This window comes from Amphiura filiformis, chromosome 12, assembly GCF_039555335.1.
Source record: "Amphiura filiformis chromosome 12, Afil_fr2py, whole genome shotgun sequence".
NCBI classification, from domain to species: domain Eukaryota; kingdom Metazoa; phylum Echinodermata; class Ophiuroidea; order Amphilepidida; family Amphiuridae; genus Amphiura; species Amphiura filiformis.
The window spans coordinates 29,665,653-29,680,537 of record NC_092639.1 but is presented as its reverse complement, the minus strand read 5'-3'; the positions used below and the strand labels follow the sequence as shown (position 1 = coordinate 29,680,537).

At 38.8% G+C, this 14,885-nt stretch overlaps 2 protein-coding genes across 2 annotated transcripts in view; one reads left to right on the top strand and one right to left on the bottom strand.

Annotated features, from left to right (window-relative positions):
- The window catches only part of LOC140166041 (uncharacterized), a 245,583-nt gene that overhangs the window by 62,640 nt on the left and 168,058 nt on the right, over positions 1 to 14,885 (bottom strand). The gene's annotated exons all lie outside the window — the stretch shown is intronic.
- LOC140166039 (centrosomal protein of 290 kDa-like) overlaps positions 1 to 14,885 on the top strand; it is a 60,535-nt gene that overhangs the window by 10,368 nt on the left and 35,282 nt on the right. The window contains exons 9-20 of the mRNA XM_072189414.1: positions 481 to 604; positions 1,230 to 1,402; positions 2,412 to 2,749; positions 3,795 to 3,957; positions 4,998 to 5,225; positions 6,580 to 6,744; positions 8,202 to 8,351; positions 9,036 to 9,254; positions 10,134 to 10,283; positions 12,222 to 12,302; positions 13,394 to 13,567; positions 14,203 to 14,317. Of these exons, the coding sequence (XP_072045515.1) occupies positions 481 to 604; positions 1,230 to 1,402; positions 2,412 to 2,749; positions 3,795 to 3,957; positions 4,998 to 5,225; positions 6,580 to 6,744; positions 8,202 to 8,351; positions 9,036 to 9,254; positions 10,134 to 10,283; positions 12,222 to 12,302; positions 13,394 to 13,567; positions 14,203 to 14,317 (2,080 nt within the window). The remainder of the gene's footprint in view (positions 1 to 480; positions 605 to 1,229; positions 1,403 to 2,411; positions 2,750 to 3,794; positions 3,958 to 4,997; positions 5,226 to 6,579; positions 6,745 to 8,201; positions 8,352 to 9,035; positions 9,255 to 10,133; positions 10,284 to 12,221; positions 12,303 to 13,393; positions 13,568 to 14,202; positions 14,318 to 14,885) is intronic.

Sequence of the window (14,885 nt, the reverse complement as noted above, 5' to 3'; positions counted from 1 at the left end):
TTCTAATGATGCGTGGTAATATTTTGGTGTAAATAAACGACGCACTATGTGGTCTCTGAACTTAATGTTTTGAATTTACTGATATATTGCTTTGTCGACAACTTGTCGACGTCAGATCATGAGATTTGACGATTGTCAACAATGTAAATTCTATTCGACAACAGCCCTAAAAATCTTTTTGTTCATAACAAAACACATTCTAGGGCTAAAATTTCACTGGAGTTAAGAGGAAAATATAAGCTTTCAAATGGTACCAAATTCTGCATTTTGATGAGGTAAAGTGGCGTGGGGGTGTGGCTGTCAATCAGATCACCCACCTTTGATGGCAGTACTCTCTAAATAAGAGTGGAAGCAGTAACATTTTGAGGGAGAATTTCACTAATGTTTCACCTTTTTGGAGTGAATTTGAGAGAATGATTTTTTTCACGCCGCTGTCAATCAGGTCATGCACCTTTTAATTTGTCTTTCCTTCCCCCTCAGGCCTTACAAGAGAAAGAGCAGCAGTTAGAAGCCTTGAGAAAACAACTTGAGTTATCAGCTGAAGAGATGGAGGCCCAGGCTGCTGAACTGGAAGAAATCAAGAATGCTGCTAAAGGTGGTGCAGGTAAGGTGCTACTACCGGGTACAGGTCTATATTCAGAAATGTTTGTGTTCCAAATGTGTTTTGCTCAATAGGGTTTTTGCTCCGAGCTGTGTTCTTTGATCAGAACGGTAATTTCTTTGAAAAGACTGAGGTCTTTATTCCGACAGGTTTTTACTCCGAAAAGGCTATTATTCTGAAGGGTCATTGCTTAGATATGGCAAGTGTATTTGTGACCAGATTTGGTCCAATCAGGCTAAAGTCGGCAATAACGAAAATGGCATAAAAGCAAAAAGTGAGGAGAAAAAACAATAAAAAACATAAGAAAATTGACACATTAAAGGTAACCAAGTATTCAAGAGACCTGGGGATTCAACATCAGTAAGTGTAGGTACTGAGGAAGTTATAATAATGGTAGAAACTCAATTTTCAAAATTTCCAACTTTGGCCTGAATGGATCAGATTGGGTCACATTTTTGCTCCAAAAGGTTTTTATTCCAAAGATTGTTTCTCCAAAAGCATCGTTCAGAAAGGTTTTTCGAGCGTATATACCAAACAGGGTGAAATTACCTGAATTGATCCGAAGCGTTTTTTCATGGTGGTTATTTATAATTTCTAACATATGTCTTTGTTTTTCCAAACTTAACAGCTGCATCTACGGTGAGACTCCAAAGCACCATCAAGCAGTTGAAAGACACATTGAAGGAGCAAGAGAAAGATCACAAGATGGACGGAGAGCGGACACAGCTAGCAGAGAGAGATGCCAGAGATAAAGACAAACAGCTAAGTGAAGCACTGACAAGAATGAGAGAGTATGAAACGGTAAGTAGTGACAGTGTAATGGTAACATGGCTATGCCATAAAACAAGAGAAAGATCACAAGATGGATGGGGAGCGGACACAGCTAGCAGAGAGAGATGCAAGAGATAAAGACAAACAGCTTAGTGAAGCGCTGACAAGAATGAGAGAGTATGAAACGGTAAGTAGTGACAGTGTAATGGTAACTCAGCTACTCTGCAAATGGGGGTTGGTGACTGTTCTAATGCCGCGCTGGTTATCACCACCCCAACCTTATTTCTAATCTGAATTCTTCATAATCTTTTGATTCTCATCTGACCCCACCCTAACCCTATCCCCAAAATCTAACCCTAACCTTAAAAACATAACCCTAAATATATCTGTTGGGATTGCTGAGTGCCATAGGTACCTCTGATCTAAACCTAACTGTATTTATTGTACTAATTTTAAAAATCTTTATAGTTATTAGATAATTCCATCATCATCAGTTCGCTGTGGAGCAAGTGACTCCAAGTTTCTTCCAACTTCCGCTGTCCTGGGCCAGAGATGTTATTTGATCTGGCTGGACTATGCATTAATTATCCCCAGGCACTGTGCATAATGTTGGAAATGGAAATTGATGTTCATTGCCTGCCTGGTCTCTTTTTTCCCACTATGTTGTGGTGTATAAAGAACATATAATTTAGTAGATCCGTCATCTGGCATGCGGAGTAGGTGCCCAAGAAACTTATGCTGCCAACTTGTACATGCTCCACAAGCAACTAGGTGTTGGTCATGGCCAATACAAGAGCCATTGGAGACATGGTCCATGCGCTTGATGTTTAACATCTGCATGGCAAAAGCATTTGTTTTTCATATTGGCAGAGACAACCTGATTCCTCTTAAACTTATCATTATTTACATGTATGGTTATCCTAACTTTAACCCTAAATCTGATCTAAAAACTGATAATAGTGATAATAAATTCATGGGGTTGGAACCAAATTGCATTGCAACGGAATCAGAGTTCTTTGCTCATGCCTGTTTCTTCCAGGGTGTATATGGACTGACAGAAGCTGTGCACGAAATCAAGGAGTGTAAGAAACAGATCGCAATGCGAGACAGAAACGTAGAGAAGCTAACCCAGAATGTCAACCGACTGGAACTTCAGTTGAACGATATGCTAGAGGAGAATGAGGAGCTTAGATCTCGGTTGGGTCTGGATCCAAAAGAGCCCATAGATCTGGTGGAACTCAGGAATACAAAAACATTCCAAAATCAACAGGATAGAGCCATGAATCAGATTTTAAATCAGGAGGTAGAGCGACTGGAGGCTGAGCGATTGGAACTAAAGAAAATTATCAGATCACTAGCTACTAAAAGAGCTCAAAGGTAACTATCTATTTCTTGGATTATTATGTAATACAAGAAAGAATTGTTCTTTGGGAAGTTTTATCAGTAGATATAATGTACATTTGCAAGTTTGTGTGGAAAACAAGTTTCTCACACTGCTGAGAAAGGGTTAAGAGGGAGGATTATTGCTGTCTGTTCTTAAGAAATTTCATATGAACCACACCAACGTGCATAAGTGTATGAGAGAGATTTGTGGACTTCAAAACAAATAATTTTAACATGAGTTAAATCAGACGTCATTCACAGTCGCTATACATACTACAAAAAAAATATTTGCTTGTCCTCAGACTCTTTATAGAAGACGGGCCAGATTTTTTTTTTAAAGTTCTTAGCCAAAACATGACTATAGGCCTAATTATAATTAGCTCAATATAGGTGTGAATTGGGATATTTATCCACTGTATCCACTCCATTCATGTTTTTAAAACAAAGGTGTGAAGAAACTGTTTAAAAACCCCTCCCAGGATGTTAAAAATTCTGAAATGATAATGTTTTCTGAATCTTTTTTCCATATTTTCAAGATTAGGTCAGTCAGTCAAAGACAAGCAAGCATATAAGTTTTGCCTAAGCTAAAGCAAATGAAAAATGACATGCTTGTATTTGCTAGAACAACTAATGTCAACACCATGATTGTAATATGGATGCTAATCCACCTAATAATCCTGATCTAACACTGATTCTAAACCTCAAACCTAACCCTAAGGTCCGTATGCACAAAAGAGTTAGACCGGGTCTAAAGTTAGACGTGGTCTAAGTGGAATTTAGGTCCATCAGGAATGGTCCTTTACTACTATTTCTTTCCTAGAGTAGGTAGCAAATTCTAAAGATTTAAATGCAATGTTCAAAAAGAATACAAAATAACTTGTAAAATGTAAAGGAAAATGTCCTTTCTCGTGGGACTAAATTCAACTTAGACCAGGTCTAACTTAAGACCCGGTCTAACTCTTTTGTGCATACAGACCTTAGGGTTGAGATTGCATCTTCTTGTTGTGATTACTGTACTTTGATCAATTGTTTGTTACAGAGCTGTAGCATTAGGTCTAGATGCCGATGACATGGTTGCTTTAGATGAGTTTACTGAGGAGCTAAAGGCTAAGAAGAAAGGTGGACCAGGCACGCTTTTAGCAGACACTGTGTCTAAGCTAGGTGGCAAGGATATAGGACCATCAGATTCGTTTAGAGTAAAGGTTTGTATTGATTTATTGTTTGAGTACATAAAAGAAAGTTGTGTCATCTTGTCTTGGTCCTACCAAAAAGTATCTTCAACCAGTAGTGTTAGCCAGGTATTAGTAACACCGTTAACCTATTACTATGTTTTAGTTTAGATCAACAGGTAAAACATTTATAGGTTACTTCTTGGGAGATAAATTAGACAAAATAATGCACGCGTGCTGATGTTGATGCATCTAATGCATGAGCCCTAAAGGGGGGTGTGCATTAGATGCATCAACATCAGCAACAAGTAATACGCGTTCACTAACCTATTTCATACACGAGAAGGAAAAAACATGTGATTTTTGCTGTTTTATAACAAAATTATTACTAAAAATATTGGAAAATAGAAACAAATAAATGCATCAACCTGCCCGAAAAATGAATCAAGCTTACGCGACGCGAACTTGTGCGAAAGCACTGCACTTAGCACACGGAGTGCACATTATACACAATCAATGCATGGTGTGGATTTTTCTTATGCTTGCTCCGATTGGTTCTCGCTATCTAAGAGTGTATGAATTCCCCTTAAGACCACCCATCGTATACCTACATCGTAGAATTCCATTTCAATTTTACTTTTTGTACAACTATATTACTGATACAAGTGGCTGTACAAACATGTACTATTGTAATGTTTTGGTGAAGGTTGTTTGCCTTTCGTCTCTTTTGTGAAAAAACCTCTTTGTTTAGAGGTGTATGCTTGTAGATGGAACTCTACTGTATTTTATCTTTTCAATTGACTTTTTGCTTAAGAATGTTAAGCGCAAAAGTAAAAACATTCAACTGTAATTACAAAACCAAAATTGTAGTGAAAGATACAAGGAACACAGTATAATGAAACAAGTTAATATTGAATAGTTAGATGCCTTAACATAACCTAAAAGTTATGGTCAAAACTTGTATGAAAGCCCCATCTCACTAAGAAGTCTTCTGAAAGGTTGAGCAACTACTAGAAATTCCCTAGCATACTTTTAAATCGTGACTAACACATTTGCTTATGCCTATTTTTTAGGCATCTCAGATGGAGAAAGAACTCAACCGAGCAGAGCAGATCAGTGAGCGGTTCCGAACTCAGGTGGCAGATTTAGATGCTCGTAACAAACAGCTCGTCAAAGAGAATGAGCAGATGGAACAGAGCATGAAACAAATCTTACAAGCACTCAAAGAGAGTACCAGTAAGCCTGGGGGCGATTCAATCGGTGATTCGAACCTGCAACCTACGCTGGAAAGATTATGCCTGGTAAGTTTGTCTAACATAAGTTGATCTACAGTGACAGCATGGTACTGTATAAGTGGTAATTTTTTGCAAGGTTTTATTTCGCAAATTTCGCGATTAGAGCTCCAACCGCGAAAATATCACCTCGCGAATATATGCTTTAATGTATTACAAGTATAGGGAAGGACCGGGCAATCGCGAAAATAACATTCGCGAAAATGTGTCTCTAACTCCAACTCACGAAAATAACTGTACACAAAAATAACCACTTATAAAGTAGTTAGATATTTGCTACCTTGCTGGCCAGAAACCCTAATTCCATTTAAATTGTACTCCACAGCAGGGCCTTGAGATACTATTCCAGTTGGAATCCATAATGGAAGACATGACCTTGATCTTCCACACAGGGTGTGTGATTACATATGGAGTCATCCATTCAAGTAACCCCCATTTGAAATTCATACTGTGGGAGAGATTAAGGTCATGTCTTCCATAGGGAGTATAAAAATTTGGACAATTTTCAACTGGAATTTCACAAAAAACTAGCAAAAATTTCAGCGAGATAGATTATAAAGGTGCAAATGGAATTGAGATATCAGTAAAATTTTCAACGGGGGGGATATTTTAAATGGAAAAGCCCATTTGTGGGATGACAAGTCAAGCATTATAAATCCGAATAGAGAGATTGCGATTTTCCAAACACCAATGTAGACCGTACGTTTTTATGTACGTTAATACGTATGCATCGCATGAGGCCACATACTTAACCAACGCTTGTGTGGTGGCGCTATGTCCTGTAGTCAGTCATCTGGTGATTTGTTTAGCATGCAATCAGTCCGGGGTCACTCTTCCCTACGTCATATATAAATTTGCCCAGTCCCATTTCCCTAATATGAAATTTAAAAAAAATGGAATTTCAGTTCGGTAGAGGTGGGCCTCGAACCCACGCCACGGCTACATACAAAAAACTCAAGTCCAGCGCGCTAATCCATTGGACCACAGGACTTATTGGTAGACAAATTGAATCCTAAACATATAGGCTATAGGCAACTCCAACATTTATCGGATGTGTACTGTGCTGCGCACAATACATATATCGATTTTGACTGCATCATACATGTACATGGTATATCGGTCCGAGCAATGTATAGGCCTATAATCTCCAGGGTGTTCCCCCTTTTATTCAAGATTTTCGCATAGAACCCCCAAGATATCTGTGCCAAAAATTCCTTGCCCCCACCCCACTTTGACACCCCACGTATTCTGTAAATGACCACAACTTGTATATTGATACATGCGTTAAATATACTATTCTTGATTTGTAAATTTGTTAACAATTCATGTTATAAAATCTGCTCTTTGTTGATTTCTGTTATAGATATTAGAAGCCAAATCATCCGGTGGCAGTGTAGAAGCCCAACTCTACTTGAAAGCTCAGGTTGACCAGCTGACTGGAAGAAACGAAGAGTTGAGAAGAGAATTACGACATGCAAGGAATGAATATGAGAAGGCTAAGGTGGAATTGGATCGGGCTGCTTTGAAGGTAAGATGCCATTTCTTATTGGAAGTTACAGGTACATGTAAGTTTTATTTTGATGAAACACAGTTTTCCCACATTAAAGGGCAGTGGTGTAGCGTGGGTCATCACATTGGGGGGCACCGACCATGATTGGGGGGCACCGGATCTGATTGGGGCGGCACAAGCCTTTTTTCGGCAATTTGCCTATGTTCAAGATCATCACCGGAGTCAGACAAGGTGACATCTGGTCTTTATTACTCTTTGGCTTAGCCATTGACTTCATCATGAAGAGGGCTGTTGATGAAAACAACAGAGTATTAATCCTACTGCCAAGGAGGAGTTCAAGATATCCAGTAGAAAAGTTAGCTGATCTGGATTATGCTGTTGATATAGCTCTCTTTGAAGAGACTGATGCCAAGATGGCAGAGACAACCAAAGCCATCTGTGTTACTGCTGATAAACTAGGACTCCAGATGAGCTATAAGAAGACAGAGATCATGTCCATCAGCCGATCCAATGTTACAAACCAGCTGTCCCCCTAGGCAATGAAGGTCTCATCAAAGTAGTTGACCATTTCAAGTACCTTGGTGCCTACTGCAGTGCTGACAGGTCTAATGTCAAAGAACTGAACAACATAATTGGTAGAGCCACAGGAGCCTTCAGAGAGCTGGACAAGGTGTGGAAGGATCGTAACATCAACCTGGAGACCAAGCTGAAGTTCTACAATGCTTGTGTACTCTCCACACTCCTTTATGCTGCTGAGTGCTGGACACTCACAGAGAGGGACGAGGCTAGGCTTGATGCCTTTGACATGCGCTGCCAACGCAAAATTCTTCGAGTGATATGGTCACAACATATATCAAATAGCTGTATTCGATCCAAGACCAAACAGCCCCAACTCACATCAGTTATCAGAAAGCGCCACCTACAGTGGTTTGGCCATCTGCAACAAATGGATGAAGACCGCACCCCCAAGAGGCTCTATCTTTGGAAGCCAACCAAAGGGAAACGCACACCTGATCATCCAACGACATCATGGAGAGATGTCATCCACAGAGACATCTCAAGGATGGACCTAGGGTGGACTGTAAAGGAGGCTGAGGTTGCATCTCTGGACCGTAGGACTTGGAAGCATCTCTTGAGCCAGGCAACATGTGCAGAAATGCATGAAGCTGACTGGTAGGTAGGTAGGTATGTCACTTAATAAAACAATGCCAATGCCATTATAAAGGTTACCACTCACTAGTCTCAGGTTTTTGATCCCTTCAACCCCCTTTCTAGGGGCAAGGAGCTGTTTTGTTGTTGTTGTTTTTTTTCCTCTTTGCTGAAATGAGCCAGAAAGTTGCTAAACCACTGCTAGAAAGCCACCAGTCATTTGTATGACTAATAATTATATTTCAAGTTACATGTAAATCTTTCAGTATTCTAATCAGATTTTTGAGATAATCAGTGGATACCAATTCATGCCTTTTGTTTTTTAGGTTCAGAGACTAGATCAAGATTTGCAAGCATTGAGAGATGCAGGACAAGGTGCGGTCACCCTTCATCAGATGACATTACCAAAAGATATGGCGGCATCTAGCGCAGAAGTTATCAGCTCACTTAACCAGCAACTCATACATGCACTACAGGTAAACAAGATTAGAGTGTCAGTTAACTTGGTTTAAGTATACATTAACTATGATTAGTTACCCTTCATCAGATGTCATTTCTTAAAGGTATGGGGGCATCTAGCGCAGAAGTTATCAGCTCACTTAACCAGCACCTCATACATGCACTACAGGTAAACAAGATTAGAGTGACAGTTAACTTGGTTTAAGTACACATTAACTATGGTTAGTCACTGTTCATCAGATGACATTACTTAAAGATATGGTGGCATCTAGCGCAGATGTTATATCAGCTCACTTAACCAGCAACTCATACATGGGCTACTGGTAAACAGGATTAGATTGTCAGTTAACTTGGTTTAAGTATACATTAACTATGGTTAGTCACCCTTTATCAGATGACATTACCAAGAGATATGGTGGCATCTAGTGCAGAAGTTATCAGCTCACTTAAGTTAGCAAGTTAATATAGAATCTTGTTATGTTCACTGATAAAGTGACAACGGTTATTTCTCTGTAAAATGGCTTACCACAAGAATTTCTGTATATGTCCAGGTAAATGCAATGATCATACATTCATTCATATTATTGATATAAAGTCTCTTTCAGTAAGCCCCAGTAGGAAAACATTGACTTGTTTATGTGAAGGGTGCTGCCATAAATTAGTTGTTATTTGACAAATCACATTTTATACATTTACACCAGGAATTATCCAACAAAGAAGAGCAGCTTGGACGATGCGAGAATTCCCTCATTGTGTACCGCCGGAAGTTTGCTGTCATTCGTCATCAGCAGGGTCTGGTGTACCAAGAATATAAGCAGAAGGAGGAGGAGTGGGAAAAGGCTAGGGAAACACTGGAACAGGACAAGACAAAGCTGTCAGATCAGATTGGCCAACAGGAGGCAAGAGTGCAGGAATTCAATGTAAGTAACAATTTTGCAGTATGCAGTGTTGGCAAAAGTTTTCAGCGCCAAGGTGCGACGCATTGGTTTTGCTAGGCCGCAGTTAAGGATTTTCAAGTAGCCCAATTTTTTAAGCTTCCAAAAAAGCATGCAATACCGGATATATGGGCGGATTTACCCAAATTTAAAATCACCCAATTCCGCCGAAAAGCACTTGACTTAAAAACTTCCAGTACTGATTGTTCAATAAATAGTCACAAACCCCATTGTAATTGCAATTTGGAGCTTGGAGGAAAATAATGTTAAATTATTGCTGCGGCCTGACATTGGCAAAAGTAGCCCAATTTTGGGCAAGTAGTGGCATGCTTTATTGATTAGCTGCAAGTAATCATCAAGTAGCCCAATTGTGCGCCTTACAGCACAACGTTTGCATCACTAGCAGTATGTAGCATTCCAAGATTTGTATAGTATCGTGTAAGGACCAACTTGACAAAAATGGCAAGAGAGCAGTAGACACATGAAGAAGTGCCAACAGACACTTTGCACACACAACTTGAGACAATTCTTATTGTATAATCTAAAGGGTCACAGAGAGGCACCCATTTGATTCATGAATCTAAAATAGCACCAGAGAGAATAGGAAAAGGTCGGGTAGTCATGAAAAAATGCTGCACTTTGTCGTTGGGCAGGAACCTCCTATGTACTTGTGGCCCCTTGAACATGTATAAAACAAAACTGCCAGGAGGTTACACAGGCGGTTTTGCTTTAAACATGTTCAGGGGCCAATGACACACAGGAGGTTTTTCCTGCCCAACGACGAATTGAAAAGTTGAATGTGGGTAGTTGTCATCCTAATGTCCCAAATGTAATTTTCTCATTATTTCAAACTTTTATTTTTAGAGATTATTAGACACATTGCAACAAAGTGGCGATGAGCATCAGCGCCGCATTTCTGACTCAACACGCAAGATAACGGTACTACGGGTGAATGAGAAGGCTCTTACAAGACGCTACACTTCTAGCCAAGAGATGGAGGGAACCTTGCGTAAGGTATGTACATATAGCATTTCTGTACATCAATATCAAAACGATGCACTTGTCGGCTGCTACATGTGTCTCTTTTTACGTAATAGCTGGGAATAAATGCCAGACTCATCTGAAGTGGAGGTCACTTCAAATCATCCTCAAGTCACATGGTTTAGGAATACAGAAAACATTCTTTAACCATGTGACTTTGGAATGATTTTAAGTGACCTCGCACTAGAGATGTGTCTGGTATATATTCCTAGCTATTATGTGAAATGAGACACATGTACAGGGTGTCCCCAAAAAAAGAGGCCCCACATTGCGCCCTCTTTTTCTCCTATTTCAGAAACGTTGATCAAATATATTTTGGTATGTAAAGAAACCTTCAATCGTTAGCTTTAATAAACCAAAACAATTATTTCAATCGGCTCATAACGTTTGAGGATATGTCCTTTTAAAGAATTGTATCCGTTTTTCACTCTGTCCACGGAGGAGGTTTGGCTACTTCAAAGATTGAAAAGTGCATATACCATGCATGAATATAAAACATTCCTCGATGATAACTTTATAAAATAACAACTTTATTTAAGGGAATGGGCTTTACCGGTGGGCTTATGGGTTATGGATTTTGTTAAGTGTCATTAATTTGGGCGAAATTGATGTGGGATGGGACTTCTTTTTGCTGTACTTGCCATTTACTTATGTTTTTCTCGTTTCTTGCTTTCTTTTTATTGACAACATAAGTAATTTCTCTTTTGAATAAAAGGTAGCCCTGAAAAGGGCTGTTTAGTTTGTCTTTGGTTCTTTTGAAGTGAGTTTACTGTGCTGCTCTGCCCTCTACCTGGTTGCCTCCGTGATTTAATACATGTTTCAGCCCTAGTTCTCATTGCATTAATTATGCTATGCATCATCCTTAAGGCCTTGTGCGCCGGATACTTGCGTAATGCAGCAGTAATACGGGTTGCGAAGATGTTTGAAGCTAGCTGGTGATCCTCGCTATAGTGAATGCTTTCCCAAGACTAATGCTATTATCTATCCATGCCATTAACCGTGTGTTTCGCTTAAATCTTTGATGTAGCCAAACCTCATCCGTGGACAGAGTGAAAAACGGATACATTTCTTAAAGAGGGCATATCTTCAAAAATTGTGAGCCGATTGAAAGAATTGTTTTGGTTTATTAAAGCTAACGATTTAGGGTTTCTTTACATACCAAAATATATTTAATCAACGTTTCAGAAATAGGAGAAAAAGAGGGCGCAATGTGGGGCCTCTTTTTTTTGGGACACCCTGTAGCAGCCGACAAGTGCATCATTTTTATATGGATGTACACATTTGATGAACTTTGTTGTAAAGTTTCACTTTTCACATTTAATTCTGTAACTGAAGATCTATTGTGAGTTTTGATTTGGGTAGTGAGACAAATTTTACCTGTTCTTATATTGGAACAAATACACCATGCATAGTATATTCTGAATTCAGGTAGATACTGTATTTCCTCGAATAGTTGCCCCCTTAAATTAAACGCCCCCACCACTTTTTTCAACCAAGATGTTTCAAAAATGCTGATATTTCCATGCTATCTTGTGTAGTAAGCTTACCAAGGTGCACACATTGTCGCTAATGGCATCAGTAGTTTGCGAAAATCTGACGGTAAACCCGGAAGTCATCGTTCCTAAGTTCATAGTTAGTCATTTCAGTGTGAGTTTTAATCTTTTAATGGGAATTGTCATTCTAAAAATGACCTCTTATAAATGCCTCCCCCCCTTTGGAAAATGCAACGCCCCGGGCGACTATTCAAGGAAATATGGTAATAATTAAAGTCTTGACGTATTTAATAATAAATTGTACATGTCTGGGTTGTGAAATGCATCTAACTTGAAATAAAATATTATTATAATGAAAATCAAAATAAATGTGCAATGTACAAACATTTTCAACTCAAACATTTTGTCTTTGTTGCAGGAGGTCAACAAACTCCGTAATGAGATGGTTCAAATGGAGACGGCTATAACAGAAAGACTTGGCTATCTACAAAGACACAAGGTTAGTGATAACTCACATGGAAATGAGACCAGTAATCTGTAAAAAAAAAAAAAAAAAAGGGATAGTGGTAGGCTCCACTTTTTATAGATTGACTTTCGTCTACAGCTTGGTAGATCTTATGACATACTTCTTTGGGAATAATTCTGGTATACCCTGCGCACAAGTATAACCCTAATCCTAACCCCAGCCCTAAACCTAAAAAATAGGGTGCACAGGGTAAGCCAGAATTGTATTGAAATCACATGGTGCGCAGGGTAAACCAAAATTGTACCCTTCTTTGCTGATGGGGTTTTAATTTGTTCTTGTGCATTCTGGGTTTTTTTTCGCTGTTTGAAGCTTGGCAATTGAAATTACTTTTCAGAAATGACAGCTGAGTAAAATGTATGGAATTTGAGTCTGCAAAGTTAATAGATTCTTACCAATACCATTTCATTACAAATTGGGCTATTTCACTTAAAATCCACACTCCCCCTGTGGAAGATTTTGGAAATATCTTGCACAGGGGGAGTATGAATTTCAAGTGGAATGAACACATAGGCAGCTCCATTTGAATTTCGTACATCCTCTGAGAAAGATTCAACCTGAATCTTCCACAGAGGGAGGGTGAGTTTCGAATGGAGCAGCCTAATGCGCTCATTCCATTTGAAATGAATACTCCCCCTGTGGAAGATATTTACAAAGTCTTTCACAGGTGGAGTGTGGATTTTAAATGGAATAGCCCAATCTTTTAACTAAATGCTTCAATTTATTACTTTTTCAATGAGCCTTGGCTGGTATACTTATTGATTGTTGATAATGGGCTCTTCCAGTTGAAATCCACACTACCCATGTGGAAGATTTTAGAAATATCTTCAATAGAGGGAGTATGTTTTTAAAATGTAATAGGTCAGGGTTAATCATTTTGAAACCCATGCTCCCCCTTTATTATGGCTTTACCTATATCTTCCACAACTGGAGTGAGTATTTCAAATGGAAGTTACCCAATTGTCTATTTTATTCAAAACTCATACTCCCTCTGTGGAAGACTTTAGCTAAATCTTCCACAGGGTAGTGTGGATTTTAAATGGAATAGCCCAATGTATGTTTTACAGGAAGCATCGCAGTTTAAGATAGCAGCTCTTCAGAGGGCGCTGGATGAGAGTGTGCCATCAGCGGAACTTGAGGCAGCTAATAGGCAATACAATGAACTAGCTGCAAAGTACCGTGACCTTTTGCAGACTGATAATCAGCTGGTTTCCAGGAACACTCAGATTGACACATTGGAGGTAAAAACACTGGGGATTATGAATGGTATCTGATGAGAAATCCAGGTAGTCTGCAAAAGTGATGATCATTTCAACGAAGTAAAATTTGAAGAAAAAATTTCTACTGAATTGCACACTAAATCAACATTTGTTGCATATTTTTTATTTTGTGCAAATTTAAAAGAGCGTGAAATGCAAACAAACTAATTTTGCACAAAATTTCCATTTTTTATAGGAATGGAATTTCCTATTACAGCAGCCAGGTATATATCAAATTTAAATGCTTCACCGCAAATGAACAGTTAAGTTGAATAAAATTTGGTTTTTGAAGTATTAATATTAATTGGGAGAGAGAAGACAAAGTCAACAAATCTTCCTATACCTTTATACGGCAGCCAACCGTTGTTAATCCATAATGAATCCACACTTTGCCAGTGGCATATACACGAACGCAAGTTAATGGTAGTATGTGTTATGTGTTAGTGCATAAAATTTGCCATGCCGGGAACTTGTGTGACGTATCGTTGTTAAACGGTGATGAACAACAGTGAAACATGATTGAATCCTTAATTGAAATTGGAATTTCAAACCAACTGGTTACAAGAACATATGCATAAATAATTCAATTTCATCTTTTTGTTTTCCGTTTTATTCAGTCTGAAAACAAGAGACTAGAAGAAGAGGCAGTGACTCTTAAAAGGGAGTTTGCTACAGAGAAAGAAAAACTGCACACCTTGGAGCAAGCCGTTGAGGAAATGGGCAAACTAGAAGGTAAGATATGTACTAATTATTTTTGCAAAAAGGATGTGTTATAGCTGCTTTTTCAACCAATTTTGTCTCTTATTCTGTGTTCAAATTTGTATAGCACCTTTCATGTGCTGTCATACATTGCTAAACACTACTGGCACACATGCCAGTACAGCGATAACCAACAATGTTGATAAGGACTCAAGAGATGAACACCGTACTCTTTTTGAAACTGACTGTTGTTAGCTGCCTGTTACAGGTTTGACTCTCTATACACTGGACCAATTGACTTACTGTCATCCCGCAAAATTGGAAGTTTGGAGTACAACTAGGCTGAATTCAAATTTTGTTAATTGAGGAAAGATTGTACAATGAGGATAGTAGAAATCTGAATTAATCTGTATTTTGTTATAAATTATATTAGGGTCCTTCACACCAGGGACAGACTTGGGTTTCAGTTTTCTACTGGCCCTCCGGGCCAGTGAAATGGCAAATCTAGTGGCCCTGCAATAAATTTACTGGCCCAGCTTTTTTAATATGTTCTACTGCATAATGTTTTGGGGAATAAAAATCTGTATCAATTTTTAATCAT